Source organism: Melospiza melodia, chromosome 9 (genome assembly GCF_035770615.1).
Source record: "Melospiza melodia melodia isolate bMelMel2 chromosome 9, bMelMel2.pri, whole genome shotgun sequence".
Lineage (NCBI taxonomy): Eukaryota > Metazoa > Chordata > Aves > Passeriformes > Passerellidae > Melospiza > Melospiza melodia.
Window position 1 is genome coordinate 36,348,950 of NC_086202.1, and position 26,668 is coordinate 36,375,617.

General features: G+C 46.9%; 2 protein-coding genes across 2 annotated transcripts in view; both read right to left on the reverse strand.

The window, feature by feature from the left end:
* Window positions 1-19,203, reverse strand: part of SGPL1 (sphingosine-1-phosphate lyase 1) — a 31,570-nt gene extending 12,367 nt beyond the window's left edge. Inside the window, exons 1-6 of the mRNA XM_063164253.1 lie at window positions 19,109-19,203; window positions 10,810-10,975; window positions 8,403-8,470; window positions 4,794-4,941; window positions 3,462-3,541; window positions 1,993-2,121 (exon numbers count right to left, since the gene is read on the reverse strand). Of these exons, the coding sequence (XP_063020323.1) occupies window positions 1,993-2,121; window positions 3,462-3,541; window positions 4,794-4,941; window positions 8,403-8,470; window positions 10,810-10,975; window positions 19,109-19,111 (594 nt within the window). The 5' untranslated portion in view covers window positions 19,112-19,203. The remainder of the gene's footprint in view (window positions 1-1,992; window positions 2,122-3,461; window positions 3,542-4,793; window positions 4,942-8,402; window positions 8,471-10,809; window positions 10,976-19,108) is intronic.
* Window positions 19,204-23,200: 3,997 nt separating this feature from the next.
* On the reverse strand, window positions 23,201-25,221 carry LOC134422263 (killer cell lectin-like receptor subfamily B member 1B allele C). Its single transcript, XM_063164256.1, has 6 exons — window positions 25,002-25,221; window positions 24,542-24,655; window positions 24,316-24,447; window positions 24,066-24,220; window positions 23,602-23,717; window positions 23,201-23,496 (listed from the first exon to the last, which is right to left on the reverse strand). Exons 1-6 carry the CDS (start codon window positions 25,084-25,086, stop codon window positions 23,373-23,375), a joined length of 726 nt encoding a protein of 241 aa, XP_063020326.1. The 5' UTR covers window positions 25,087-25,221; the 3' UTR covers window positions 23,201-23,372.
* Window positions 25,222-26,668: the final 1,447 nt, after the last annotated feature.

Genomic DNA, 26,668 nt, shown 5'->3' on the forward strand with positions numbered 1-26,668 from the left:
TCAGACATGGTAATTACAGGAGTGCAATTCATCTTCTGCTTCTGGCTGTTAAGCTTTCCAGCCCTCCCCTTCTCCCTGCCACTGGGACTGTGTTTCAGCAGCCAGGACAGAACCCCACAGCAGGCTGTGCCCTTCCTTTGCTGTGTGGCACCATCCTCAGGAGGGAGAGGAGGACAGAAGGAAAAGCAGGATCACACAGAGTACATTCACGCAGGTCTCACTTGGGCTATGCAGTTTTTCACCTGTTCTGACCCTCTCTTAGGCAATCCCACTTTTCCATTGCAGCGGGAGAGCACCCAAGGCCAAGGCTGACACCTTCACATTGTGTTTTACATAACAACACCCCAAGGTTCCCCATGCAGGCTTCAGCAAGCTGAGCTCCCCAAGCACCCACCAGGGGCACAGAGCTCTCTGCCTGCTGTGCCAGCTGATGTCCCCACTGCTCACAGAAACCAGCCCCAACAGCTTCATCCCAGCCCCTGCCCCACTCAAGGATAATCTCAGCTCTGCAAGCCAGGAGGCAGCTGAGGTGAGGTGAAATGGTTTTTGTAAGCAAAGAGGCACGCTCCTTCTCTAAAGCTTGTGAAAAATAGTATTTTATGATTGGCTTTTTGCAAATAGTCAAATGAATATTATATGTATTGTGTTAGAAAGTTATGCTGTATTAATTTTCTTAACTAGTGTGTTAAATATAGTTTTAGGTTATAACATACTGTTAAAGTAGAAACTATGTACGTGGGATATTTTTTTAAGAAAGGAATGAGGTAGCAGCCACAGGACACCTGAATCTCTCAGAGAAAGAGAATTTATTGCTCCATCATTGAGTTCTTCCTGCCTCACTCAGCCCAGGACACTCAGTCAGGATTCAGAGGAAGAAGCTGGCACTGCCCAGACAGAATCCTGTGTTTGAATGGAATTTATGCATCACAGATGAGGTGTAGGAATATGCAACAGGCTAAGGGTTTTTTAAAAACCCTTGTTTTTAAGGGTTAATCCTCTGTTAACGCTGAGTCCTTTTTTGGGCTTATTTTGCCCTGGACTGTCTGTAATGCTTTGTTCTTATTTTCTTGTATTGTCCAAAATCCTAATCGTCCAAATTTTGATTACTCTAATAATATTACTATTTTTATAACCGTTTTATTACTATTCATCTTCCAAAATTTTTAAAACAAGTGACTGGCATTTTTCCCAAGCTGAAGGTGGTATGAGGAGCACAGTCCTGAGAGGACAAGTCAGGTCAGAGGGTGTCACCTCCTCCTCCTCCTCCTCTCAAACGCAATCACATCTTGCACTCCCACACAGCTGAGCTCACCTTCAGTCCCCCTGGGAGTCTGATCCCAGCTACACCTTCTACAAAGCCACTCCAGGACTCAGCTGCTCACCAAAAGCAGGTCCCCAGCTGCCAGGGAGAGCCCACTCAAGGCCAGCTCAGCTCCTAAGCTCTTGTGTCAACACTGCCCTCCACCAGCTTAAGAACACACATTGGGACTCTTGCTGGGAATTTTATCAAGACTGTACAACTGGTTAGCACAGGAAGGCCACATGGAAATGCAGCTTTCCAGCTGGCCAGCTGACAATCCATGCCATGCCTGCCTGTTGGTGGGCAGCCAGGCAGCCAGCTGGCCTTGCCCTCGAGCTCAGCAATCTGGCAGGCTCACACATCTCAGTTCAGAGAGTGAAACTGAGGGGAGCTCTCAGAGTGACACCTGTCTGCTCACAGCTCCCCGCTGACACCCAGCCAGGCTTCTCCTTTCCAACTGCCACCAAGCCCGTGGCACTTCAGAGTGGGGGAAAAAATGCTAAAGTAAATGGTCATGTTCAGAAAACTGTTCCTCTGAGTGAAACTGTCTCTCTCAAGAAGAGGAATTAAGCAACCTCCACACAGCTGGCATGGAATACACCAGAATGAGCTCACCCGGAGAGCACAAGGTGCATTTGCACTTAAAGTCAAAAATACCCAAAATGTTCAGGAGGCAAAGACATTTCACTTACAGCACCACACGATTTGGGGCCCCCGTGGAAGAGTGTGCAGGCAATCCTCACTACTTCTGCTTCCATCTTCCTCAGACCAGGGAATATATCTGGATGGAGAGGATTACTCCAGGCAAACTCTTCATACACCTTCAGAAAACAGAGAGAGAAAGTCAGACTTGCAGATGAGGCTTTAATAACTCCCCATGTGCACTCTAGAAGGAAATGAGCTGCATTTTACCCCAAGAATATTACAAGACTTAACTGCTCGTGCAAGTAAATGCCAAAAGCTGGGAAGCTGAGGAGTAAAATAAAGAAAAAAATAAATGTTTTTCTAAGGCATTCAGACCTCTGCAGTGGATTCTACAGTACAGCAATATCTATTCTTGTAAGCAATATCTAGATATTGTAAGATCTAATAATTTTGCTGTTTTTAAATAACACAAGATACATCCTGCAATTGCTTTACACGAATCAGGAAAAAAAAAGGTGACTTAGCAGAACTTGTTCTCAAATTTGCTGTTAAGAGGGGGTTCTGAAGCAGGCAGTAAAGCACAAATGCCCACCCACAGCACAAGGAAAGTGGCTGTGGAAACCAGTATTTCTGCTCATTCCACAACTGTGGACTCAGAGGGTACAAGGCTGGAACAGGCCAGCCCCAACCTCCTGCAGTCCAGATCAAAAAGCAACTGCAGGGATGTTAAATGAAATACAGCAAAACAAACCATGAATAATCAGCACAAACAAAGGGAATGTTTCCACAAAGTGATCCAAGCCGAGACCCCTCCAGAAAGGCTGCTCTGAGCTTTGTTCCTCCAAAAGTGGCACAGAAAATGTCAACATGAGGAAGAAAACAGCAACAGGAGCCACCCAACAGAGCCTGCAACAAAAACTGTTCCCAGGAACAAGACGGCCAGACTTCCCTTTCTAGCAAAAAAACTCTGGAAGGAGATGAACTTGAAAAAACAAACCTTTAGGCTGTTCAGGTTATTTTGCAGCCTTCTCAAAGAGGGGAGTTCCTGAGCAGGCAAACAGACCTCACAGAAACACCACTGAAGCATGCCAGGGCTCCATTGTCCAAGTGCTCCACTGCACTTGGACGCTGTGATTCAGTGCTCCACTGCTCAAAAAGCATTTCCCAAAACTTCTTTTGCTCAAACCAAGAGTTCAGTTTTGCTCAAAACAGTGAAAGCTCAAAACAGTGAAAGCTGTTCCAGTACCAGTCTCCAGTTCACCTGTAATTGCTAATTATTTTCTCACTCAACACCTCATCTGATTAGATCCCAGTTATCTCTACAAGGTAAGATAACTTGCAGAGTTATCTTTCACAGGGACAGTTACCTGGCCAGAGTCACACTGCCCAAACTGCCACTAATTCCCCTTCCCAGAATTAAGTTTTAGATCCTCCCTATTTACTGTGGGATGCTGGAACAGCTCTGAGAGGTTTCTGGTCACCCTGAAAACGCAAAGTTGGCCTGCTTGCACCTTACCTTGACCAGCAGGTGGGTCAGTTTCTCTTCACCACTGTACACAGTCCCAGAGACTTTCCCGTCCTGCCAGCGCACATCTCCTGCAAGGGAGGGAAGGGCACACTGCTCACAAACTCAGCCATGCCCAGCCAGGGTGGAAAAGCACATGGAAAACCCCCTCAGGTCCACAGAGGAGGACTCAGCTTTTGAGGTTTCCCTGAGTTTTGTGGCCCAGGGACGGCTGTGTGTACAGCTGAGCCCCTGGCACTGTGTGAAGTTAGCAAACAGCAAGAAAATGATGACTAAAGAGTCAGCACATAACCAACGTGTAGCTGGAGCAAGCAGTTATATTAATAAATAATCCACTTAATCCCCAGCAGCCTCCCCAAACTGCTGTTCAACCAACTGGACACTAAATTAAAGCCACTTTCAAAGAGCACCCACCACCACAGTAAGCTGAGAAGAGATGGAAAAGCCAAGTTTGTACTGCTCAAATCCACAGTGCTGGCACCTCAATTAAATTTCAATTAAGTTTCCAGGCAACTTCCAAAGGGGTGGGGGGGTGAAAATGGGAGGGAGCTACTTTAGGGAAAAAAAAATAACCCAGTGAAGGAAGGAAACAAAAATTTAAGAGAAAACACAGACAGAAACAATATTAGCAATACACAGCAGCAGAAAAGAAGGAAGTTGTTCCAGGATACTGGAGCATGAAATTGTGTGTCTCTGAATTTGCAGCAGAAAATTCAAGGCATTTCTCAAATCTGGGACAGGAGCAGGGCAGTTGTATCTTCTGCCCTGGACAGGAAGTCACCCAGATTTGCTCATTGGGAGTAAGAAGCACACAAATCAGGGGGAACATGTTTACATGAGAGAGGCAGCTCAGATGAAGTGCCAGACACGGCTTGTGTGGACTCAAGCCAGGAGAACACCATCATCACTCTGCCTTAAAAGGCTTCTGCAAGGCACAAACCATTGTCTCTCTTAACTGAGGTCACAGTCTTGGAAATTCCCTAACAATCCTGCTTGGAAACTGCTTTTTTTGATTTTGAGTATCTTCTGGGCCTTCACATTTCTGTTAAAAGTCAAACATCAAGGCAGCTGCTCAGAAATGCAATCCAAAAAGAAAACCTCCTCCATAATTCTCCTCTCCCCATCAGGCTAGAATTTTTGTAGAAGGAACAGAATTTCAATGTAAAGCATTAGAACTCATAAATCTCAGTCACATCCAGAAGAAAAACAGACAAGAACTTGCAAGGGGACAAAATCTTTAAGCTGAAACCATGAGCAGGAGTCCCGAGGACTCGTTTAGGAGAGGAAGTGTCATGTGTGGTGCCTGCTGCAGTACAGACTCACCTTTTGAGCTGTACTCTTTCATCTTCTGCAGCACTTCAGGCTGGCTCATTCCCTGTTCCGGCAGTGCTTGGATATATTCCCTTTCATCTTTCAGGAAGGATAAACTGGAAGTGACATCATTCAAGGCCTCATCAATCTTCTTTTGAATCTAAAAAGAAAGAAAAAGCCTATCAAACTATGGCACTGGTCAAATTCTAAATAACTGTTGAGTGTGTGCAGGACAGGAGCTGCTGCCTGTATCTGTGGTGCTGATGGAGCAGACAGGAACTGCTCCATCCCCTTTCCTTAGTGCTTGAGTGTAGATTTTCAATGTTTTTCTTTTTTCTGATTTAAGCTGATTTATTTTAGGTTGATTTATGCTTGTCGGTTTTCTGTTTCTCCTGCTGGCTGATTTATGTACGGTTTGTGTCCGGAGATAGCTCAGGGATGCCACTTGCTCGGTTTCTCGGCTGTTTCAAAGACCTGGAATTCTCAGAGTGGCCTTGGACAGCCCCGCGCTTCAAAGGACGAGGAGAGACTTCTGATCTTGTTTCGGTCTCAGTGTTTATTAATTGTTTATCTAAAAGATTTTCTTTCAGCCCAACAGAGGTCTGCACAGCATGTCAGCCATGGGCACACTCCGCAGCCCCCGGGGCGGTCACTTATCTTTATACCCAAAGTTACGTGTACAATATTTATGATTTTTCTCCAATACCTTCTACTCTTATTAACCAGTGCACTTCTAGTAAAGACCAATCCCAAAGTGCCACCATCACCACAGAAGATGGAGGCCAAGAAGAAGAAGAAGAAGGACAGGACACGCCCCAATTCCTCCATCTTACTTCTCTAGACCCCCCTGTACAGAAATCCTAAACCCTGTGTTCTACACCTTAATTAACTTATCCCTTCACCATTCACCCCAGTAAAATCCTCCCAGTCCTCATACAGGTGTCATCTCCTGTGTAGGATCAACGTCCTGCCACCAGACACTTCTGGCAACATTCCAGGACTCCCGAGCCCCCCAAGGGTGGTCTCGGTCTCTGCACCACAGTCCTGAGGTGCTGAGATCCCACACTTGAGAAAATAAAACTCAAGGAAAAAACCTGCATTTTTTATCCAGCAAACCTTTTCAAGTCACAGTTTTTAATTTGTAGAAGTCTTCAGGAGCATTGGTTTGGACTTTGCCTCCTCTACCCCCACACACACAGCTTAGAAACTCACAAAAATGGAGACATAATAAAGAAATCTCAATAAAGAGAGATTTTCTTTCTTCCCACCCACACCCTGCACTCAGGAAACCCCAGAGTTCTTCTCTCAACACATTCCAAAGTAAGGATTCTTCTTCCAGGCAACACAGGTGTTGGGGTATTGACTTTTGGACATTGGAATGCCTCAAAGTCAAGGCCCCTTGTGAGCACCTGATAAGTTATCAGGGAGCAGGAAGAGGACACAGATAGGAGACAGCAGGAGTGCTCTGGCACAGGGGAGCAGGGCCAGCCCTGGGGAGGGAAGCCTGGACACAACAGGGACTGTATAAAGCGTCCTTTCTAACAGGCAGGCAAGAAACAAGCAGAGAATTTGCTTGACCAAGGACTACTCAGGTTAGGAGGTGAAAGCTGGGGCACTTAACAGGCCAGGGAGGGGATTCAGTCCCTTCCAGGGGGATGTGGGAGAAACTGGAGAACTCCTTCTGTCCCACATCAAAAGGGAAAAAATCCTCTGTGTCACAGTCATATTTTCTGAAAAATCTCTTAGCCCAGGATTTTTTCCTGGGAAGCAAAGAAGCCTCAGAGAAAAAGGAACACAAATTCTTATTTCATTTGCTTCTCTTGTGTTGTGCTCACATGTGGGATGTGTTTGGAGATTGTTTATCCAACAGCTGATTATTTCACTGGTTTCATGTGAATTCTTTTGTCTCTTTGGCCAATCGATGCCAAGCTGTGTGAGACTTTGGAAAGAGTCACAAGTTTTCATTATTATCTTTTCAGCCTTCTGTCTGTATCCTTTCTGTATTCTTTAGTATAGTTTAGTTTAGTATTCTTTACTATAACATAGTATCATAAAATAATAAATTAGCCTAAGAACATGGAGTCAGATTCACCATTCCTCCCTTCACCCACAAATACAATTCCTCTGTGCTCCTCCTTGGATAAAGCTGCCTGGAAGAGATGTGACCCCTGGAATCAGGGTGCAAACACACAGCACAGCAATAAGCAGGAAGTACAATCAATGTGATGCCGTGGTTTACGAGGTGAAATAAACCCAGCTGTGCATTTCTTCAGCCCCAGTCCTCGGCCTGATAAAACATGCTGACAGTTGTGGTTTCAGGTTTTTTATGAGGGGAAAAAAAAGAAAGAAAACAACAAACACAATTTAAAAATCCCCAAACCCTATTAAAAAAAAAAGTCAACAAATTTTAAAAAACCCTCCCAAAAAACCCTCAAAAAAAAGCCTCAAAAAAATAAAAGCCTCTCAAAAAAAAGCACCATCAAAAAAACACACACCCTCAAAAACACCCTCAAAAAAAAAAAAACCTCAAAAAAAACCCTCAAAAAAAAAACCCTCAAAAAAAAAAACCCTCAAAAAAAAAACCCTCAAAAAAAAAACCCTCAAAAAAAACCCTCAAAAAAAACCCTCAAAAAAACCCTCAAAAAAACCCTCAAAAAAACCCTCAAAAAAACCCTCAAAAAAACCCTCAAAAAAACCCTCAAAAAAACCCTCAAAAAAACCCTCAAAAAAACCCTCAAAAAAACCCTCAAAAAAACCCTCAAAAAAACCCTCAAAAAAACCCTCAAAAAAACCTCATAAAAAACCTCATAAAAAAGACCCTCAAAAAAACTCAAAAAAAACTCTCAAAAAAAACCTCAAAAACAACTCAAAAAAAAACTCAAAAAAAACCCTCAAAAAAAAAAAAAAAACCCTCAGAAAAAAAACTCCAAAAACCCTCAAAAAAAAAAAAAAAAACTCAAAAAACTCAAAAAAAAAAAACTCAAAAAAAATCAAAAAATAAAAAAAAAAAAAACTCAAAAAAAAACCCTGGGAAAAAAAAAAACCAAACCCACCACAAAAACCAAAGAGCAGCTCCCAAACACTAGAGCTCCTGGGACATTTTAATGATCACACAAAGTGCTGATATCCTTCTGCTAACTTTTGCTAATAGTTACCTGAGCCTTGAACAAATCCTAGCCAGCTGCTTGAGTAAAATAAAAACACATTGCACAACAGTGTGGAATTGCTGTCAGTGTGACAACTGCTGTCTCACACTCCACACTGCTTCAGAAGAATAACTCCAGTTCAATCCTGAACCTTCTTCCAAAATTAAAATAATTTTCTTAAAATCTAAAATGTTACTGGCGAATTCACTCATTATTGAGTTTATGTTAATATAAATAGCTCAAAACTTAAAAAGAGGTGGAACCCCCTTATTATGGGAGCGATGCTATGACATAAAAGGTGGGACAGAAATTACATCTGTCATTAAACCAGAGGCAGCAGAAGACATTCCAGATGTGTGTCCTGGCTCATTAGGATCACAGAGACATGACAACAAAGATGCACTGAACTGTATATTCTCCAAAAGAGCTGAAAAAAGACCTGGAATAGTCCTGTAATACTTGTTCAAATACTTACTATAGCCCCAACAAACGGCATTTTCCTCAGCAGTTTAAAGAACTGTTTTTTAGTTCGGGACGTCAAACCTGGAAGACAAAAAGCAGAAAGGAACTTAAGGAACAAAAAAACAAAATAGAAATTTCTGATGCAGCTTACGATCCAGGCTCAGCATTCCTGATCCAAGCTGAAATAACACAGGGTGAGACAGATGAGTGGATCCAAGGGCAAGGTTTTCATGGATGGACCATGCCATGGAAACATCTGGACTGCAGGAATCAGTTACTTGTTTCTTACTTACATGGGAATTCACACCCACATGTGGATTTTACAGGAAAAAGAGGGAATTGCTAAAGGTAAGGAATTATTAACATTTCCTGACTCTAAAAAGCAGAATAGTTACTTAAAAACAAAAGCACTGAGCAGTGTGAAACAGGCTCCCAGACCCAAGAGGGAACAGGGGCATGTGTGAGAATGGATTTGCCCTGTTGGATGCACTGGGAGGTGACTCAGGGAAAGGGGATGGACAGAGGGAAGAGCAGAAATTCCACAGAGATTCAAATGAGAGAAGCCACTGATGACAAGCATGGAAAACTCCTCGGGCAGTTCCAAAGGCAGGAATGAAATCAGGATGAAACAGATGCTTTACAGCCACCAAAAATGCCTTCCCAGTCCTGCCCGCACACCAGCAGTTACAGGACAAACCAAAAAATAACCAAATAAAGCTTAAAAATCAACCATTTGAAGACTGAACTTTTATCTACACTTCATATACATTTCACTTCATATATACAATTTGGAAAGCTACCAAGGATACTAACTGGCACATTCTGTAATAAATACTTGTTAGTGCCCTGATAATTAAATTTCTGTTGCACATCTCAGTGTGCACACTGTTCCATCAATAATTCTCATAGCAAGAAAAGACTGCAAACTCCTGAAAAATTCTGACAATCTAATCAAGATCTCCTAAGAGCCAGTCCATACTTAAACAAAATACATTGGGCAACAGTACAAATACTAGCTAGGAAGATAACTGTCCTGAACAGAAGTTTCACAGCAATTTGTTCTTTACAGACATTCAGAAAGGGCTGCTTCAGAAACAGACACAGAAGGACAGGTTAAAAGCTTGACTGTTTTTAACAAGCTGCCACCAGAGTGCAACCCCAAGGCCTGTGGGAACTGAAATGCACCTCTGAAGGCATCACACCACCAGAGGAAACTGCAGTTCTGCAGAACTCAGCTCCACCGAAGAGCTGCCACCACCATAAACCGCTCAAAACAGGAAGATACTCCGGAAACACATCTTTAAAAAAAATTACTAATTTCTTCACACTGTCACACGCAGCTACATCTGGAACATTTTGGGGATGAAATGTGCCCCCAGCATGGAATCAAGGCCACAGCTCCTCGCCCAGCAGGAAGGGAAACAAGCAGGAGTTATCCAGGCACTCTGCAGCAGTGACTGAGCTCGAAGGAACCCAGCTCTCCATAAATCCCCCCAGGGCTTGGGCAAGAAGAGTGTGCTGTGACAAGCACGTGGTTTAGGCAAAGGAAAAAGGGAGGGAAGGGAAAGGGAAGGACGCAGAAGCACATTCCATGCACCCTCTGACAGAACAGGGGAGCTTCATTTACCAGGCAGGCCTTGACCTTAATTCAGAAGAATTTGGTAAATATTAGGTGACAGCAGAAAGTCTTGTAAAAAATGCCAATCACTTGGGTTTTTAAATTTTAAAAGTTTAATGGTAATAAAATGGTTATAAAAATAGTAATATAATTAGGGTAATAATAATTTGGACAATTTGGATTAGGACAGTATGAGACAATAGAAACAAAGAGTTACAGATGTCTGGGTACCTTTTCTGGGCAAAAATAAGTCCATAAAAGGCCCCACGTTAACAGAGGATTAACCCTTAACAGCAACAGCCTATTGCATATTCCTACACCTCATCCATGGTGCATAAATTCCATTCAAGCACAGGATTCTGTCTGGGCAGTGACAGCTTCTTCCTCTGAATCCTGACTGAGTCTTCAGGGCTGAGCGAAGTGGGAAGAAGTTCATTTCTCCTGATAATGGAGCAATAAATTCTTTTTCTCTGAAAGATCCAGGTGTCCTGTGGCTGCTATCTGGTGCGAGTCCTCTCTTTAAAAAAACTATCTCGCATAGCATAGTTTCTATTTTAACAGTATGTTATAACCTAAAACTATATTTAACACACTACTTAAGAAAATTAACACACCATAACTTTCTAACACAACACATATAATATTCATTTGAATATTTGTGAAAAGCCAATCATAAAATACAGATTTTTCACAGTCTGTTTTACCAGGTTTGGCCTTGTTCCACCCTCCTTCCTTCCACTGCCCAGGAACAGCCCAGGGCCACCTCCCCTCCCTCAGAGGTAAGGAAATGTCCCATACTTACTCTCAGGCTGGCAGAGGAAGCCATGCAGCCACACACTTGCAAGCGTGGAAGAAAAAGTCAGCCCAATGAGCTGCCAGGGCTCCAGCCCCTCACAGCGAGCGTTCACAAAGCCTGTCACCTTCTCCCAATACATCTGCAGGATTTCCTTGTAGGGAGTAATGGCATCCTGTGCACAGTTAAGGAAAACACAAATGTAAACAAGTAGGGCATCAAAAATCCAACTGCTGATTAAAAAGAGGCTGTCTGCTATGCAGATCCCATGCTTTCCTCAATTCCTACAAAAATTCGTTTGAGTTCTAAAGATACATTTCAACTAAACTGGGCATCTTCTCCTTTTTCTTCAAGTAAGGAAATATTTCTGTTTGCCTTTCAAAGAAATCAAATTATTCCAGCCATTTTTTGGAGCGGTAGATGATCTGACCTTTCTAAATCAGTGCTATAGATCCTAGATACACTGCTTAGTTCCTTCTAGAAATAATTTTAAGCAAGTGTGCTTCTGGCTGTTTATTTCTGAAAACTGAAACTTTGTCAGTGAGGGTTTCATTTTTTTGGAAGTTGTATTTTGGATCACTGTTTGCAGTACAAATTTAGAGAACAGATGTATAGTGTCAAGCAGTCTGCCCATGTGAGATTTGAGGTGACGATGAAGAAGAAGAGGCGAGTGTCCCACTCTGTGAGGAATCAGAGGATTTTGGTATATGAGCTGCCCAAGGCCATTTGTGAGCTGTGGACCTCACTGAAGGACCTGTGACATAAAAAGCAGAGGTAGGAGATAGTTTTTATTCCCTTCCACTCAAGAGTCACAGATAAAAGCACACACACCTTCAGAGACATCAGACACTGAGAGAGAAGCACCAGGAGCAGATGAGTAATGCAAGGCTCCCTGCACAGTCCCGAGAACCACCACCAGATCCCACCGCTGCCCAAGAGAAGGAACTGTGATAATTGTTTTCCAAGGAATTCTCAGGCGGTGAGTGAAGGCACCACCAAAACAGGTCCATTAAGTACCTCGGGCTGGATTTTCAATGAAGATGGAAGCACTCAGCAAGTCCTTAATTTAAAGATGTAATTAGCATGTTACACACCGAGGGGGAAGGGAGAGGAAAACACTGCTGCTGCCAAAATAACCCCCAGAAAACGGTGACGCAAGCACAATTACAGCGTCACAGCAGGAATTACTGTCGGGACACAGCCCAGGCTCCTAATCAATAGCTCCAAACCAGATGCTCTTCAACAGGGTCACAAAAACTGGATGTGCACGGGAGAGAAAGGACATTTCCCCCTGAACAGGGTCCTCCATCCAACCCTCTGGGAAAGGGTTTCTAGAGATAAAAAGAATGAGCAAGGACTGAGCCCTGTTCCAAATCCCTCTTCCCTTTTGACCAGCCCTGTTTAACTGGGGAGATTTCCAGCACTTGAGAGCTTCACCCTCTAAACAACAAGGAAAGTATGTTCAAAAGATTTGTAACTAAACATGGGAAGGAATTAATCCTTGGCTCCTGTGCTGTTGGATTTCGGGGGGAATAGAGCAGTTTTTCCAACAAGCACTAAATTAAAAAGTTCCCTTCTCAGGTCTCACTTCTGGGTCAAGCCAACAACTGAAGCATCATTTCATTAACTTTTATTTAGGGGGTAATGTGTCATTCCAATACAACTGGAGAGGCTACCAACAGTATTTTTAAAAAGCCAAGGTTTTTTCCAATAACCAAAGGAGGAAGGCAGGTTTCCTTACGAAAAAGCAACACTAATTAACACTCACTACATTGGAAAAGCAGTAAAATGCATATAACATGGCAGAGTTTGAAAGCATTTAAGCAACCTAAACCTATTTTTAATTAATAAATAAATTTAAATAAAATTAGTAATTAATTATTAATAAGTAAAAATAAACAGACAAATAAATTTTAAAACAGAATTAACAGCGTTTACCCTTAACAGAGGAGGGTTTCATCCATGTCCCAGCACAGGCTGAAGGGACAGGGACAGAATTGGGCAAAAGCAGGCAGCACTGAGCTCTGAGAAGGCAAATTAGCACCTATTCACTCAGCAAAGGGCAATTTAAAAATACATCAGAGCCGCTTCAGCCTCCAAAACAAGGCAGCCACACAAACCGCTGCAATTAGGCAATGTCCCAGCTAATGAATGCCCCGTCCTCCAAGCCACTCACCACAAAGCCGATTTAACCCCAGAATTCCACAGAAGCCACCTTTTCCAGCTAACCGGAGGTGCCACTTAAGTTCCAGTTTGCACAATCTTCGCTGGCAGGGCCCTGGAAATGAGCGTTTAACCAGCAGCAATGACTTTGGTTCTTTGCCTGCCTGGGATGAAATTCCAAGATATCGTTCTGGTCTGGAGCTGCACTTAAAGAATGGAAATGGAGCCACTAATGGGGTGTGCCTCAATAGCTGTTCTCAGCTCATGGCAGGAAAATGCTGCAGCATCAAATATAAAGCGGGCCGTGCCCTCTTTATTTTATTTTTTCCCCTGAAGATGGAGGACACTGTAAGCCCCGAGTCAAAATGGAACACGACCTTCTTGACAGAAGTCACTCCAGCCAATGGCCAAGCCAAAATAAATAAGTCTGGCAAGAGATTGACCTCACCCTCGGGGAAAGCTCGGGACACAAGATCCCAGCTGTCTGTCCACACATTTTGTTGTCACTGAAACCCCTGAGAAATTATATACAGGAACTCAATGGTAAATCCAAATTTTGAACAAATGAGAGATTTTCACTATGTTCATAAGACATTGAAGAATTCTTCCCTTTTCTTGCTTTAAAAAAAATCCCAATCTGAAATCAATCCACAAGCGTTACAGTTTGACCAGATAAAGTTCTCTGTGTTTCCCACTTTCCACTCACTTCATACTTAAATGAGTTCGAAGGATGAGGTTGATCTATTTAGGAGGATAACAAAAACTGGGATTTAAAAACCCAGTGAAAATTGGCATGGAAGATGAGTTAGCAGTGAATTACAATTTCTCAGCTCCCTGGCTCAGTTTTTCTCAAATGCTCCTTTCCCTGAAAGTATCCAGCACAACATGAGAGACCTTTACGTCCTGAATAATTCACTTAATCCCACAGAGGGCATTGAGAAGGTTGCACTCAAATGTCTTTATTACACCCAGGAACGCGCTGGGTTAAAAGGGAGCTTATAGAAAAGTGACTTTTTGGAGGAGCAGAACAGCAGCACAGGAGTGTGTGGCTCCTCACTGACAGAGGGGTGGATGCCAGGAATCCTTCCTTCCCTGTGGCTGCCCCTGGATCCCTGGAGGTGCTGCTCAGAGCAAATAAACTCTTCCTGCTTCCCCAGCCGGGCTACAGACAACAGGCCGACCCCATTTCAAACCTGTCTACAGGACAGGATTTCATGGAAGACAATAAACTGCTTATTTGTGAAGGCATCAAAAAAGAAAGGTTTCCCTTCCCATTAGAAGAGAGTGGATAAGCTGCTTTTATTTCTGAAAGAGAACCTTCCCCACATAAAAGCTTCCCAAGCCACAGGATTATTTCAAAGCAGTTTAAAAACCTGACTTATGAGCACACTAAAGTGCAGGGAGAAAAAAAAAACATCCTCCACTGGAGGATTTGATTTTATTCTTAGAGCAGCAAGACAGACCCAGGTATCAGATAAAATACTAATTGCTATCATTAGGACTTGCAGTGCTCATTTGTACTGATATTAATGCACTCAGCTACCTAAGCAGTTTACATATTGAATTTTTAGCTGCACAGATTAGGAATACATCCTTAGTACTTTACTTCTAAAAGTCATTAGCTAGCTGAGCTGGTTCCAGGGACAGCACTTATGCCACTACAAAAGAGCACAAATTAACTGCAGTAATGCTCTTCTGTCTCAGATGATGGAAAAGGGAGGGGGGAGGAATGCCAGAGCTAATGAGAGCACATTTTGCAATTCTGCCAGAACAGCATTTCCTCAGCTGCGAGTTGTAGGACACAAAAAAAGCTTAAAAGAAAACAAAACAAAAATGAGAAACAGAATGGCAATAAACTGGAGAACCTCAGCCTTTCATTACAAGGGCCTTCTGTGGAAATTGAAATACTGTCTGAGCTTACCTGTGGGAAAAACAGGAAGAAAGATTTTACCAGCTGCACCTTCCTCCCTCCAAAAGAACCTTTAAAGTGGGTTTAAAATGGGGCCACAGAATAAAAGCAGCTTTTAAATGCAACACCATGAGGCTGACTGTCCAGGGAGGAAGTGCCAAGATCAAAGAATCACAGAAAGGACTGGGCCAGAAAAAAACCTTAAAGCTCATCTTGTGCCAAACCCCTGCCATGAGCAGGGACTCCTTCCAGTATCCCAGGTGGCTCCAAGACCCACCCAAACTGGCCTGGGACAGTTCCAGAGATCCAGGGGCAGCCACAGCTTCTCTGGGCACCCTGTGTCTCCACCCTCTCAGGGAAGAATTTCCTCCTAATATCCAATCTAAACCTGCTCTCTGTCAGTTTATACCACACCCTCAGCTTTCACCTGAATCCACACATATTCCCAAATTGGGGACCCTGTGACCACTTCCCCACACAGCCTAACCCGAGCATCTGTGTCTGCCACCAGCTTCCCTCATGTCCCCAGAGCTGCGAGGCAGGAGGTGGCTGTCGCACAGTGACCCAGGCCAAGGGAGAACGCTCCAAGGGCCCGAGCGCGTCAGCTCCGATTGCGGGAGCAGGCGGAACACCGGAACATGGGTGCTGCCACTGTCATTGAGGCCTCTGCCCCAACACAACGAGTTCTCCCCAGGAGAAGTTTCCTGACTGAAAACAAACCACACCATGCCAGCAAGCACACAGCAGCCTCATTTATTCAGCTCCTAAGTGGAAGGAAGACTCCAATTAGCCCTGCCTTCGCTGACACCTCATTGCCTGCACGTGTGCTGGCCACAAATCTGACTGGAGTAACCAGCCTGGACTGGGAGCCACCAAATCCTGCTGGAGAGGCAGCCATGGGATTGAGCAATGGCACAGAGCCACCGTGCTGCCCCATTCCTGCTGGAGAGTCTGTAATGGGATTGAGCAATGGCACAGAGCCACCGTGCTGTCCCATTCCTGCTGGAGAGTCTGCAATGGGATTGAGCAATGGCACAGAGCCACCGTGCTGTCCCATTCCTGCTGGAGAGGCAGCCATGGCATTGAGCAATGGCAGCCCAGCCTCAGAGCCACCATGCTGCCCCATTCCTGCTGGAGAGGCAGCCGTGGCATTGAGCAATGGCACAGAGCCACCGTGCTGCCCCATTCCTGCTGGAGAGGCAGCCGTGGCATTGAGCAATGGCAGCCCAGCCTCAGAGCCACCATGCTGCCCCATTCCTGCTGGAGAGGCAGCCATGGGATTGAGCAATGGCAGCGCAGCCTCCTCAGAGAGCGCTGGGTGCTGCCTGTGCCTGCGGTGTTTTGGTTCGCACCCCGGCAATGACTCTGCTCCTGCTCCCTCCCTGCCAGCCCCAGCCTGACAAATACCTTTGCATAAGCAGCAGGCAGGGAATGTTTGTTAGTCAGCTCCTAATTGCAGCTCGAGGTTTGGGCCGGGTGCTGCCCAGCAGGACCAGAGGATGCGGGCAGACAGAGCGACATGGGATGCGTGATCGCTCAGAAATCAAAAATCATGAACTTTGGGGTGTATGGGTTGAAGTGAAATTAAAAACACATTCAGGCCACACTCCTCTTACCACAGCTCCCCAGTTCCACCAGTTTCATCTGCATTGCATTTGTTTCCACCACTGCCATACTGAAACTTTTTCTTTTTCTAGAATGAGAGCAGCTGGGGGGAGGTTTGCCACGTATGGCATCTGCAAAATGAATGTATACATACTGTACCACCAGCCCTGAGAGCCCAAGGGGAGTGGCCACACAATGGCTAATTATAGCTTCAGCACAAAAACAAACAAGGCAGCAAGTCACAGTAAGTACAGCAGCATTCTAGCTTCCATTGCAGACATGGAATGTAAAACTACCAAAACAAAACGGGGAAAAAACTGATTGGTGGCTCAGGAAAAAAGTACAATTTTACAGGAGCCCAAAAGACTCCAAAAATCAAATTCAAATTTCATTTAATCCAAAACACACACAAGGTCTCACATTCCCATTGCTCCCTTAGGCAAACGAATGTATAGAAGGTTCTACAAACACTCCGGGCAGCACAGACCCCACAGGAGACAGGATCCACCCAATGGTGAGCTCACCATGGATCTCTGTGGGTCACCAGCTCCAGGAATGTGCAAGAAAACATCCTCTGCTGCCACCCACAATAATCAGGGCAAAAGAAGTGCCCAGCTCCCTGCATGTGGGGCTCATCTGGACACATTTCATTCCTGCACACCTCAGATCCCAGAGAATAAAATGGGCATTTCTTGGCAATATCAGCGAGCACCTGAGTGCCACCGAGAGGTACCCCCAGCACTGAGCCCTGGCAGGAGCAGTGTGGAAGCAGAGCCCAGCGTGGCAATTGTTCTGGGAGCAGGCATCCATGGACAAAGGCAGCAGCAGGGAGCCCTGGCACGGCTCCCCAGCAGGGTTATGCAAGCCTGGGACACACAAAGCCCCCAGTATCAGCACAATCTGAATGCTGCCACTCTGCAGGAAGGGCCCTGCTCCTGGGCAGGTCCAACCATGGGGCAGAATCCTCAAAAATTATCTTATCAACACCCGCACACAGAGCCCTTCGACCCCTGCAATATCCATCACATGTCCTTCCTGATACGGCAGGGATAAATCCTGATGAGCAAGGAGAGGCACAGGAGACAGAACACAATGACCCTGAGGGACTTCCACACGCAGATTCCTAGAAAATATATATTTTCCTAACACAGAAAGCTGTATCACAGTCACCACAGCAAATAGACCAGGACACCTGCAGCTGGTAGAGGAGAAGATGGAGACAACTTTTTATCGCCAAAGTCGCGTATTTGGAAAAAAGAGACGAGCAGAACCCCAAGATCCTTACTCGGAAGTGGGGTGCTCCACTCTGAGCCACAGCCAGGCTGCGATTGCTGCCACGCCACACACAATAAACGCTGGGATTGGGGTTATCTCCACAGCACCCAGCACTGCTGCAGGAAGTGAATGAGGCAGCACCCCAGCAAACCCTCCCCTGCTCATTCAGATACAACTTCTCGGGGTAGGAAGAGTGTGGGAAACTCTGAGCAGGCTGGACACGAGCAGAACACGGACAAAGAAAGATTTTACCCTGTCTAGGTAAGACAGAAAGAGGCTGGACACGAGCAGAACACGGAAAAAGAAAGATTTTACCCGTGTAGGTAATAAAATTTCCAGTGCTTCACCCAGCCTCTTGCTAAGGTCACAGGAAGATGCCAGGGTGAAACCACAGTGCAGGGAAAATGTTGTGTGTCAGTGTTTCTCCCCCTTCCCCGAGCACAAAGCCAACTTGCTAAGCATTCCAGCAGCCGGGAATCCCGTGCAATAGCTACTGCCCAATCCAGCGAATACAAGAGCCGACCCGAGCAGGTCTTTCAGGTGCAATAAGCAGCAATTTCCTCCGCAAAGCTTTAGCACAGCAGGGCCCCAGCAGCCCCAGGCCAGTCTGGACAAGCAGCCCAGGATTTACCCGGTGCCAAATTTTGGCAGCTGAAAGCAGCCCCAGCACAAGCTGTGCTGGGCTCTGGGTGCTGTCCCACGGCACTTGGGAATGCCGTAACCATGCGGGACAAAGATAATGCTGCTTCATTTATCACTCAGCAGCTGTGATTTCAATTCCCCTTGCTGACAGGGTGGGGGGGGGGAAAAGCCCCAACCAAACAACCAAGAAATCCAGTGCCCCTTCCAGGTTTGAGGAATTGCAAGATTCACGCCAATGTGGGCTATAGTCCAAGCAATCCCGAAGTTTGCTTCCAGCTAAAAAAATAACAGCCAATTAGCAACCAGCGTCTCTAAAAAAACAACAATCAATCAGCAGACACGATTTCTCTCGGCCAGATCGGCACCTTCAGCAAAATCACGAGGAAAACATCACTGTGCCCCACCCAAGGGAAATTAACCAAGACAGGCGAAAACACCGCTCCTAACCCTCTCTGCCCCGAAACCAGGTAATTGTGGAAAAGCAGTGTGCGGATAAAAGGACATATTTAGGCTCAGGGAAAGGGTACGGGCCTCAGATGGCGGACAAAGTGAGGACCTGACCACAAACGCTGGGCCAGGCATCCCCTGAAGCGCGCCCGGGACCCCTCAGCCCGCACCCAGCCCCGCCGGACGAGGCCCGGGCCTCGCTGCCTCACACAGGCCACGCCGGGACGCCACTCCCCGGCCCGCACCGGCCCCGCAGCCCCCGCTCACCATCGCTGCTGCGGCCGCCAGCTCTGTCGTTCCGTCCGCCCTCCTTTTCTTCTTCCCCGCTCCTCCTCCTCCTCCTCCTCCCGCTCCCCGCGGGGTCCCGGCCCGGCCCGGCCCCGCCCCGCTGGCCACTCCACGCCCCGCTGGCCCCGCCCACAGCGCGGGGAGGCCACGCCCGCATCGCATGACGGTCACGCCCCCGTAATTACAAGCCACGCCCCCTCAGAGCGAGGCGGTGGCGGGAGAGCAGCGCCCTTACGTGGAGACAAGCGGTAAAACCTTAAATTTTTTGTTAAAATGCCAAAGAATTTTTTGTTAAAACACCAAAAAAAACTCAAATTTCTTTGTTAAAAAAAAACAACAAAAGCAACACCCCACAAACAAACGACAACAAACAGTTTGTTAACCTGTCCTGGTTATTAATTATGTGGATATGGAGCTCCTCTGCTTTGGATGCAGCCTGTGAGAGCTCAGGATGTCCACCTGGAGAGGAGAAGTCTCCCGGGAGATGAGACCTTGGAGATGCTGCAAATGCCTGAACAGGCTCCAGGCGAGCTGGAGAGAGATTTGGTACCAGGGGAAATGGTTAGGTGGGATGTTAGGAAGAAATCCTTCCCTGAGAGGGTGGAGATGCCCTGGCACAGTGTGAAATATGTTATTTTATTAGTGGCTTTTAGCAAATATTCAAATGAATATTCTATGTGTTGTGTTAGAAAGTTATGGTGTGTTAATTTTCTTAAGTAGTGTGTTAAATATAGTTTTAGGTTATAACATAATGTTAAAATAGAAACTATGCTATGTGAGATACTGTGTGTGATACCCACATCACACTGAGAGAGCAGCCCAGGACACCCAAATCTTTCAGAGAAAGAGAATTTATTGCTCCATTATCAAGTTCTTCCCACCCTGCTCAGCCCTGAAGACTCAGTCAGGATTCAGAGGAAGAAGCTGACACTGCCCAGACAGAATCCTGGGTTTGAATGGAATTTATGCATCATGGATGAGGTGTATGAATATGCAACAGGCTGTTGCTTTTAAGGGTTTTATCCTCTGTTAATGTGGCTCCTTTTTCAGGCTTATTTTGCCCAGAAAGAGGTACCCAGACTGTAACTCTTTGTCTTTATTGTCTCATATTGTCCTAATCCAAATTGTCCAAATTTTTATTATTAATTTTTATTATATTGCTGTTTTTATAACCATTTCATTACTGCTCAACTTTTAAAATTTTTACACTCCTAAAATTTTCTTATTAACCATTTTATTACTATTCAACTTTTAAAATTTTAACACTTTAACGTTTCCTGCACTCTTTTGAAGCAGACACAGCAGCACCATCTCCTGGCACTTGGAGTTGGCTGTGTTACAGGTGGTGGCTGTTTGTCTGCTGCCACCTCTCACAAGGTGACACCTGCAGACACTGCTTTTATCTCAAGCACACATTATATTAAAACTATACTAAAAGAATAGAAGAAAGGATTTCATCAGAAGGCTGGCTAAGAATAGAAAAGGAAGGAATGATAACAAAGGTTTGTGTGATGGAGAGTCCGAGCCAGCTGACTGTGATTGGCCATTAGTTAGAAACAACCACATGAGACCAATCACAGATGCACCTGTTGCATTCCACAGCAGCAGATAACCATTGTTTGCATTTTGTTCCTGAGGCCTCTCAGCTTCTTAGGAGAAAAAACCCTAAGGAAAGGATTTTTCAGAAAATATCATCTGCCCAAGAGAACCCCAAAGGAGCTGGGCTTTCCCTCTGCAAAAAAACTCTGCAAACTCCAGTGATCCCAGCCTTCAAGAAAAACAGCTTAAAAACCCATATTTATGCATTCTAAGTGATATCCTACCCTCAGGGAGGAAATATGAGAGGAAGTTTTGTTTGTTCCTCCAGCCCTGAAAAGAGTCTCTGCGGGTGCATCACTGCTAATCTGCGCAGATCAGCACCAAGGAAACAGAGATTTTGGTGTGTTTATCATGGCTAAAAGACACAGGTATAAGGGAATATCTTGTTGTGAATACCTTGCTAGAGAGGACAAGCCACACCAGGGAGGGACTGGAGCCATTTGGGTGAGGGGACAGCAGTGGCACGAGAGCAAAGGGGGGCAGGCTGGCCCTGAACACACTTCCATTTTATTTTGGTCAGTCACACAGCCCAGGTAGAAACCAGCTTTCCCACTATTCAGATGATTATTTGAAATATCAGAGTGGCTTGGCCTCTCCTCCCAGGTGTCGGGATTGGTGCTGAGGCTGTGCCAAGGTGGCTGCTGTCCCACAGAAGGGAGCTGCCCTTCCCAGCAGATATTATTATTATTATTATTATTATTATTATTATTATTATTATTATTATTATTATTATTATTATTATTATTGTTGTTGTTGTTGTTGTTGTTATTATTGTCATCATAATCATCATTATTATCATTATCATTATTATTGTTTATATTTGTATTTATATTTATATTTAATTTGTCGAATATTGTATTAATAGTACTATTAATTATATTCATATTCATATTTTAATATCGTATTACGATATTAGTACTATATTAATATATTGTACTATATCAATATATTAATGTTATATTAATAATTATATTAGGATTAAATATTGATTAGTAATTAATATTAATGTCTATATTATTGAATATAATAATATTAATTATATTATATATCATAAGTAGTAATAATATATTATAATATTAATATAATAATTTTTATAGTATAATATATTATTATATTATATTATTATTATATAAATAATATATAGATTATATATAGATATATATTTTAATATTTTATTTATATATCATATTATTTTATGATCTATATTATATTAAAACTATACTAAAAAAATAGAAGAAAGGATTTCATCAGAATAATAATTATTATTACATAATAATAAGTCGCTGGTTTTATTATTATTAATTGTTTGTTTGTTTATTTAATAATAATTATTATTATATAAGAATTATTATTATATAAGAATTATAAGAATAAGAATTCTTACAATATAAGAATTATATGATAATTATTTAATAATATTTATTTAATAATAATTCTAATGATGATGATGATGATGATGATAATTATAGTAACAGCCCCCCCTCTCCCAGCATCCTGCCCTCAGGGTCCCCAGCCATGTCCCCAAACCCTTCCAAACCCTTCTGTGACCCCCAGAGGTGGGATAAACCCCCAGAAGCGGGGAGACCCTCTGGAAAAAAGCGGGAATCCCCCAAAAGCCTCCTCAAACTGGGGATCCCCACCCCGAAAGCAAAGCAGCAGCGTTGTCCCACGTAACATCCCTCGGGAATGGGCTCCAGGGAGGGCAGCAGGTGGGAAAATCCTCGGGTTTGGCCCCGCCAGAGAGGTCTGGAAAAGAATTTTGATTAATTTTTGGACAGGTTCTGGAATTTTGGAAGGATTTTGGGGAGGGTTGGTATCTTCAAGTGAGAGCTGGGGGGCGCCAAGGTGAGATGGAGTCAGAGCTTGGGGCAATGGTGATAGTACGGGGTTAAATTCATTAAAATTTGGGGGATTTTAAGGGATCCACGGGACGGATCGATTGATACATTTCCAGATTTATCTGAAAAGGGATATTTCGTTTCGCAGAGCTCAGGGCCCGGCTTTCCCAGCCCTGTGCGTGGAGCGGCACCACCTCCGAGAGGAGAGCAGCCCTGGGGCCTCACCTCTCCTACCCGCTAATTAGGCGCCGTTCATTTAGCTAATTAATCGCTGTTTGGTTGTCCTTGGTTCTCTGCACAGGCCAGCACGGGCTCGGAGGCCGCGGGTGCCGAAGGGGGGATAACGCCTCCTAAAATCGGGAATATCCGAGGATTGCTCCCAGACAAAAGCTGCCAGGACCGGCGGCTGTGGCTCTCCTTGGATCCCCTTTTCTAAAGTGCCCCCGACACGGGCGACACGACAGGGACACGGCGGGGAGCACAGGGGACATGAGCAGGGACACTGCGGACCGTCAGTCTTACGTTCCGCCCCTCCAGCTGAATCTGGGATCATCCCTGTGCTAAAACACCCCTTAAAACACCACGTTTCTCCCTTTCTCCCTCCCTCTTCCCAATGTTCGCCCCAAAAGTGCAATTCTCCAAGATACTATAAGGTTTTATTCGGTTTTTAGTCGATTTCTTTCCTACATCGCCCGCCTCGGGGGCACTTCCACGGGCTGCGGCTCTGCCCATCCCCGGGGGCTGCTGGCACCGCGGGAATCGGGATTTTTCCCGCATTAACGCCGGTTTTGGGGCGCAACGGAGGCTCAGATCTCGACCGATTCTTTCTGGCAGATCCACTGCAGGGTCGTGTCGCAGCTCTGAGGGCTGATCCCATTTCCCTTGAGCGTTCCGCAGGATCCAGGCGCCTTCCCGAGCTCCAGCTGGAACCTGCGGGTGAGGCAGGAAGGAGCCCGTGTCACCCTCGGGGGTCCCTCGGGAACAATGGGGTGGCCCTGGGCACAATGGGGTGCCCTGCCGACCCCCAGCGCTCACCGCTCCTGGTCGAGGTCGGAGCCGTTCTCCCACGTCCAGCCCGTGCCGGCCACAGGCACCGAGAGGCCGATCCAGAAGTGCCGGGTGGGATTCTGAAGGCTTTCGTTTAGGAACTCCTGACCCGGGAAAGGAGAAGTGATGATGGCGCTGTTGAGGTCACCCCAAAATGGGGACCAAAATCGGAGGATCGGAGCCCCACCCGTGTCCCTCTCACTCTGCCACAGGCACTGGGGTGGGGGCTTGGACACAGAGAGGGGGCTGAGCTCAGGATTTTGGGAAGCCCCTCACCCTTGCATGGGTGCGCTGAACTCGGGATTTTGGCAAGTCCCTCACCCTTCCATGGCTGGGCCGAGTTCAGGATTTTGGGAAGCCCCTCACCCTTGCATGGGTGGCCCAGCCCCTCCGGCAGCACCAGCCCCCTGGGTACAGTCACATCCAGCACCCCCATCATTCCCTTCCTTCACCAGCTCATCCTGATCCCAGGGCATCAGCAGCTCGGAGCCCCGGTCCCTGCAGTCCGCCCGGCTCCTGTTCCAGGGGTTCATGCCGTCGGAAATCCAGTAGCACTTGGCCCCGAGCAGCCTCCAGCCCACGGCGCACAGCCGGCACCCCTCGCTCTCTGCGGGCACACGGGCGGGTCCCGGCGGTTGAGGGCATCTCCGGCCGCTCTTTACCGGGGGGAGGCCCCAAGGAGCCCCCCGGGGGTTGTGTTACCTCGGGGCGGGCACAGGACCCTCCGCATCTCCCTGAGCACGCCGTCCCAGCCCGAACGGGCAGTTCCCAGAGAGGCGTTCCCGTAGCCTGCGGTCCCCTCGGACGGCCACTGCTGTGCCACACACCAGGAGACTGCGAGAGGGGGATGCCGAGCCCGGTCAGGGAAATCGGGGCTGGGCTGGGCTGGGAAGGGGCGCCCGGAGCCCTCTGCCACCCCCAAACTCACGGCAGAGCAGGAGGGACAGCGCCAGGCCGGCCGTCAGGGCCACGAGGAGGCGGCGGGGACAGCAGGGGGATGCTGCGGGGACCCTCTGGGATCCTTGATAGCCAGATCCGGCTGCTGGGGAAGGGATATGGGAAAAAGAGCTCAGGAGCGCCTGTCGCCTCCCCGAACCCCCAGAGACCAAGGCAGGAAGCCCTGGGGCAAAGCAACTCAGCGAGACTCCCCCTGCACAGGGGAACGAGGAGTTGGGTGACCCCAAAAACCCCTCTGCTCCATCTTTTGGGGACAGACAACCACAGCATCAAGAAAAGCCCCCCAGACCCGCCCCCCTCGAGCCGTGCCTCACTTTCCCCACCCTGGGCAGCTCTTGGTGACTCCTGGGTGCCTTCAGCCCACACCCGCCCCCCTCCAGTTCCTCTCCCCCAAAGATCGGGGGGGCCCAGCGGACAGGACCCCCCAGTACCTGCACCCTGCCGGGCCGGGCATCTCCCCGCAGAGCCCCGCTTGTCCCCTCGCTCTAAGATCACGTAGCCGTTCTCGTCCTCCATGCCACGGCAGAGCCCGGGGGACACAGGATGGGGACACGGGGGTGGTGGCACTGGCTTGGGGACGCGGGGGAGGCGACAGGAAGCCAGAGCATCTCTGCCCGCTGCCGCTGGCCCGGTGTGGTGCGAGCTGGCGGCGGGGCCGGAGCTTCCTGCCCCCGCCACAGCACGACAGCGACCGGGGGGACTCACCCGGGGAGGGGACCCAGGGGCTGGGGACAGTGGGAGCTTGTCTCCAGAGAAGGAAAACCGGCATACGGGGCTGCTGCCCACGGGGGAAAGGACAAGGAGCTACTGCGAGAGAAAAAAAACCCCTCAGCCCCCTAATATGGTAAAAAATAAAAGACCAAGATGCTGGTCCTGATCTCTAAGAGATCGGCCTGTAGCCCCCATCCCCCGGGCCACTGCGGAGGTCGCTGCCGGCTGGGCTCAGTTTATCCCTGGGGATGGATGGCAAAAGCTCCAGGCACCGAGCGATGCCCCGGCAGTGCCTGTGCCGCGCCCGCCGGATCCAGCAGCGCTGGAAGCTCTCCCAGTGACACGGGGCAGCGGCCAGGGCTGGTGCAGGACCTTTGTGACACTTTACACCATTCTCTGTGTAATGCCAGCCTTTCTTTCAGCGCCACCGCCACCCCGGCAGTCTCTCGGTGTGGCTCTTTCAGCGACACGGAGACCCTCGCTAGGCGCGGCTCTTCTATCGCACTTCATTCTGTTCTATTTCATTTCCTTCCCTCCCGGTGGGTTCCTCACTCCTGGCCATGGGCCGGCTCTCCCCGCTGCCCTCCGCAGCTCGGACACACTGCCGGCCCAAACCCCGGCTTCCCAACGGGATTCGCCCGCCCGGAGCTTGTCCCGCTCCTTCCCGGCACTAAACGGACTAAATTCCCCCCAGTGAGGAGGGGGAAGTGCCCCCAGTCCCTCCCCAGCGCCTCCAAAAATGGGGGGGTTACAGGGACAAAAGGGGATTAACTTGAGGGCAGCAACGTCTTTTCCATAATTGTCTGCTTGAATTGGGGAGGATCCCCCTTCACCTCCGATTTCCACGGTCTCAGTTGAAGGAAAATACAGCTTCTTCATGATTTTCAGTGTTTCAGTTGACTGGGAATCAGTTTTCCACTGTTTTTGTGTTTAAATGGAAGGAAAATACCTTTATGGTGCTGTTTGAATTGAGGGAAAGAGCCCCACTTTCATCATCTCAAGGTTCAAACTGAGGGGAAACACCACTGTCCCTGGTTTTAAAGGGCTTCCCTCGAGAGGAACCTCTTGATGTGCCACCGTGAGATCCCACTGCAATGCGCAGATCACTTCCAGAATGACACGTGAAGGGCCCCCCTCTTCCAGCCACCCCACCATTCTTTTTAGCAAAAAGCCTTCCCAGGACCCTGAGCTGCATCAGCACCCCTTTAGGAAACAATTAAACTCAGTGTCCTGGTTTAGGACAAATTAGGGGAAATCTCCAAAAGGGAGCCCCCCAAACAAAACAAACCTCCAACCACCCCTCCCCCAACACCGGGTTCGGGAAGGAATTTCTTGGAGGAGCAAAGTGGAAAACAAAACCTATTTATTTACAAGTAACAAAAGAACA

Excerpts from the sequence above, each read along its gene's own strand:
- LOC134422263 (XM_063164256.1), bottom strand. The coding sequence starts at position 25,086 with ATGGAGGACGAGAACGGCTACGTGATCTTAGAGCGAGGGGACAAGCGG. Across the intron at positions 24,656-25,001 it reads CCCGGCCCGGCAGGGTGCAG|CAGCCGGATCTGGCTATCAA; the intron begins GTACTGGGGGGT and ends TCCCTTCCCCAG. Across the intron at positions 24,448-24,541 it reads GCTGTCCCTCCTGCTCTGCC|TCTCCTGGTGTGTGGCACAG; the intron begins GTGAGTTTGGGG and ends CCCCTCTCGCAG.